Here is a 3,434-nt window from a genome sequence, read left to right on the forward strand (position 1 = left end):
CATCCAATTCATTAACTTAAGGAGAACTTGAAGGTTAATTTAAGCGTATCTAATTAACTTGGGGTGTTGAGTTTCATAATTTATTGAAAGAACAACTGAAAATCATTTTGTTTGCAAGTGTGTCATGTGTGGAGAAGAACCTCCTAACTAGCCTTTTATCCATCCTTTTCATCTAAAAACGTTTTACAATTTGTTTTGTTTTAAAGTTTCTGTTTTGTTTTCAATTTTCGTCCAAAACAAATCCCCCTTTATTTTGAAGTCTTAGATTAGTTAGAAAGTGTTTTGATTTGTGTTTCTAAGTGTTTTGATTCAAGTTTTCATCCAACTTCGTCCAAGTTCTTGTTAGGTTCTCAAAACTGCCCAGAAAGTGGTTTTTAGGCAGTTTTGAATCATTAGGTTGCTGTTTTGAGTTTTATGTTTGTTTAAGTATTTTAAAGTATAGTTTTGCATTCTTTGAGTCTAGTTTAGTGTTTTAAATTTTGTTTTTATGTTTTTAAGTCAGTTTTCAAGTGTTTAGCAATCCCTCCTAATCCCCGGCCTAGAACGATCCCTACTTACATACTTTACTACATTTGATAAAAAGAGGGTTAAATTTTGTGTGCTTATATTTTTCACATCACTTACGAGAACGTTAATGCGGGACGGGCTGTCACAACCTACCCTCCTTATAAAAATTTCGTCCCCGAAATTTACACAACCAAAATACAACACTAATAATCATAAAACAATCTCGGATACATCTCTCTCATCGGATCCTCTGTTTCCCAAGTAGCCTCTTCCACCGAGTGGTTCCTCCACAAGACTTTTACCAACTGTACTGTCTTATTTCTTAGAACTTTCTCTTTCCAATCCAAGATAGTCACTGGTTCTTCATCATAAGTCAAATCCGGGCTAATCTCCAAAGGTTGAACCGGAATCACATGCGATGGATCTGCAACATAATGACGAAGCATCGAGACATGAAATACATTATGCACTTTAGACAGCTCTGAAGGCAACTCAAGCCTATAAGCAACCTCACCAACTCGCTCGGTGATCTGATAAGGTCCGATGTACCTAGGGCTCAGCTTACCCTTTTTCCCGAACCTTACTACTCATTTCCAAGGCGATAACTTCAAAACACCCAATCATTAACCTTATACACTCGGTCAGTAGCATGCCTGTCTGCTAAGCTATTCTACCGATCCTGGGCCACTTTCAAATTAGACTTAATTACTTGAACATTCTGAGTAGTCTTCTCCACTATCTCTGGGCCCACTAAAACTCTTTCACCGACCTCTGACCAACACAAAGGAGTACAACACGATTTTCCATATAAAGCTTCAAACGGTGCCATCCCGATACTAGAATGGTAACTGTTATTATAAGCAAATTCCATTAAATCCAACTTTGCATGCCAATCATCGCCAAACTGCATTACAGAAGATCTTAACATATCTTCCAAAGTCTATATCGTCCTCTATGATTGACCATCTGTCTGGGGATGATATGCCGTACTATATAGCAATCTTGTACCAAGAGCTTCCTAAAAAGCTATCCAGAACTTAGAAGTGAATCTAGGATCTCGATCTGAAACAATACTCACTGGAATCCCATGGTACTTCACAATCTTAGTGATAAACAGCTCAGCCAACTTGTTCAAAGAATACTTTTCTCTCACTGGAATAAAGTGCGCTGACTTAGTAAGTCGATCTACAATCACCCAAACACCATCATAACCGTTCCATGTACGAGGAAGCTTGTACACAAAATCCATAGTGATATTTTCTCATTTCCACTGTGGAACGGGAAGTGGTTGCATTAAACCAAAAGGTTTCTTTCTTTCAGCTTTAACCTACTGACAAACTGCACACCTACTGACATACTTTGCAATTTCTCTTTTCATACCTAGCCAATAGTAAAATGGCCTAATGGTATGATACAACTTAGTGCCCCCTGGATGCATTGCATATGCTGAAATATGCGCTTCATCAAGAATCTTTTTCTTCAATTCCTTATTATTTGCCACGTACATCCGCTTATCCTGCATAAGCATGCCATCAGATTCCCGAACATTGAGATCCTTTTTCTTTCCTTGAGAAACCGCAAAGATTAAACTCTAAACTTCTTCGCCAATTCCTTGGGCTTCGAGTATACGGTCCATCAAAATAGGCCTAACTTGAAAACTAGCAAGTAAAGCTTCTTCTCGTCCTACCACAATTTCCCCTTGTTCTTCCAATCCTAATTGCACTCTAGTGGACCTCAAATCTGTAAGAAGAGGAACACGAAAAGCATACAATGCGTTAGCTCAACCTTGGGATTTCCTACTCAAAGCATCAGCCACCACATTAGCACGACCAGGATGATACTCAATCGTGCAATCATAATCGCTAAGCAGCTTTAACCACCTTCGTTGCCTAAGATTAAGCTCTTTCTGGGTGAAAATGTATTGAAGACTCTTGTGATCCGTAAAGATCTTACATTTTTCACCATAAAGGTAGTGTATCCAAATCTTCAAGGCAATATAACGGCTGCTAATTCCAAATCATGAGTAGGGTAATTCTTATCATGAGGCTTTAACTGACGTGAAGCATAAGCAATCACCCTACTATGCTGCATTAAAACACATCCCAGGCCATTCAACGAAGCATCGCTATAAATCTCGAAATTACCACTGTCATCAGGAAGTGCCAAAACAGGTGCATGAGTGAGACAATGCTTAAGCTGCTGAAAACTCTGCTCACACTTACTATCCCACTCGAACTTAACTTCCTTTCTAGTTAACCTTGTAAGTGGTAAAGCGATAACTGAAAAATCCTTAACAAACCATCGATAGTAACTTGCTAAGCCAAGGAAACTCCGTACCTCTATGACTGTTCGTTGCTGTTCCCGATTCTCCACGGCTGTAATTTTCTGAGGATCTACCAGAATACCCTGAGCTAATATGACATGTCCCAAGAATGCCACTTCATTTAACCAAAATTGGAACTTGCTAAACTTAGCATACAAACGGTGCTCTCTCAATTTCTCCAACACCAGAGTAAGATGTTGAACATGATCTACTTCAGACTTGGAATACACCAGAATGTCATCAATAAAGACAATGACAAATCTATCCAAATATTGCTGGAATACTTTATTCGTCAAACCCATAAAAGCTGCTGGTGCATTCGTCAATCCAACGGCATCACAAGGAACTCATAATGGCCATAACGCGTTTTAAAAGCCGTTTTGTAGACATTGTCACTCTTAATCTTCAACTGATAGTAACCTGACCTTAAGTCGATCTTTGAGAATACACAGGCACCTCGAAGTTGATCAAATAGATCATCGATAAGCGGCAATGGATAACGGTTTTTAATCGTTACCCGATTCAATTGCCTGTAATCGATACATAACCTCAAAGTTCCGTCTTTCTTTCTTACAAACAAAACCGGAGCTCCCCAGGGTGAAGT

General features: G+C 39.0%; 1 protein-coding gene across 1 annotated transcript; it reads right to left on the reverse strand.

Annotated features, from left to right (window-relative positions):
• Positions 1-710: 710 nt before the first annotated feature.
• Positions 711-3,132, reverse strand: LOC139195008 (uncharacterized). The gene is made up of 6 exons (XM_070820183.1): positions 2,565-3,132; positions 2,159-2,247; positions 1,888-2,023; positions 1,586-1,692; positions 1,217-1,411; positions 711-1,037 (listed from the first exon to the last, which is right to left on the reverse strand). Exons 1-6 carry the CDS (start codon positions 3,130-3,132, stop codon positions 711-713), a joined length of 1,422 nt encoding a protein of 473 aa, XP_070676284.1.
• Between the last annotated feature and the right edge of the window lie 302 nt (positions 3,133-3,434).

The sequence above is a fragment of the Malus domestica genome, chromosome 04 (genome assembly GCF_042453785.1).
Source record: "Malus domestica chromosome 04, GDT2T_hap1".
Classification (NCBI taxonomy): domain Eukaryota; kingdom Viridiplantae; phylum Streptophyta; class Magnoliopsida; order Rosales; family Rosaceae; genus Malus; species Malus domestica.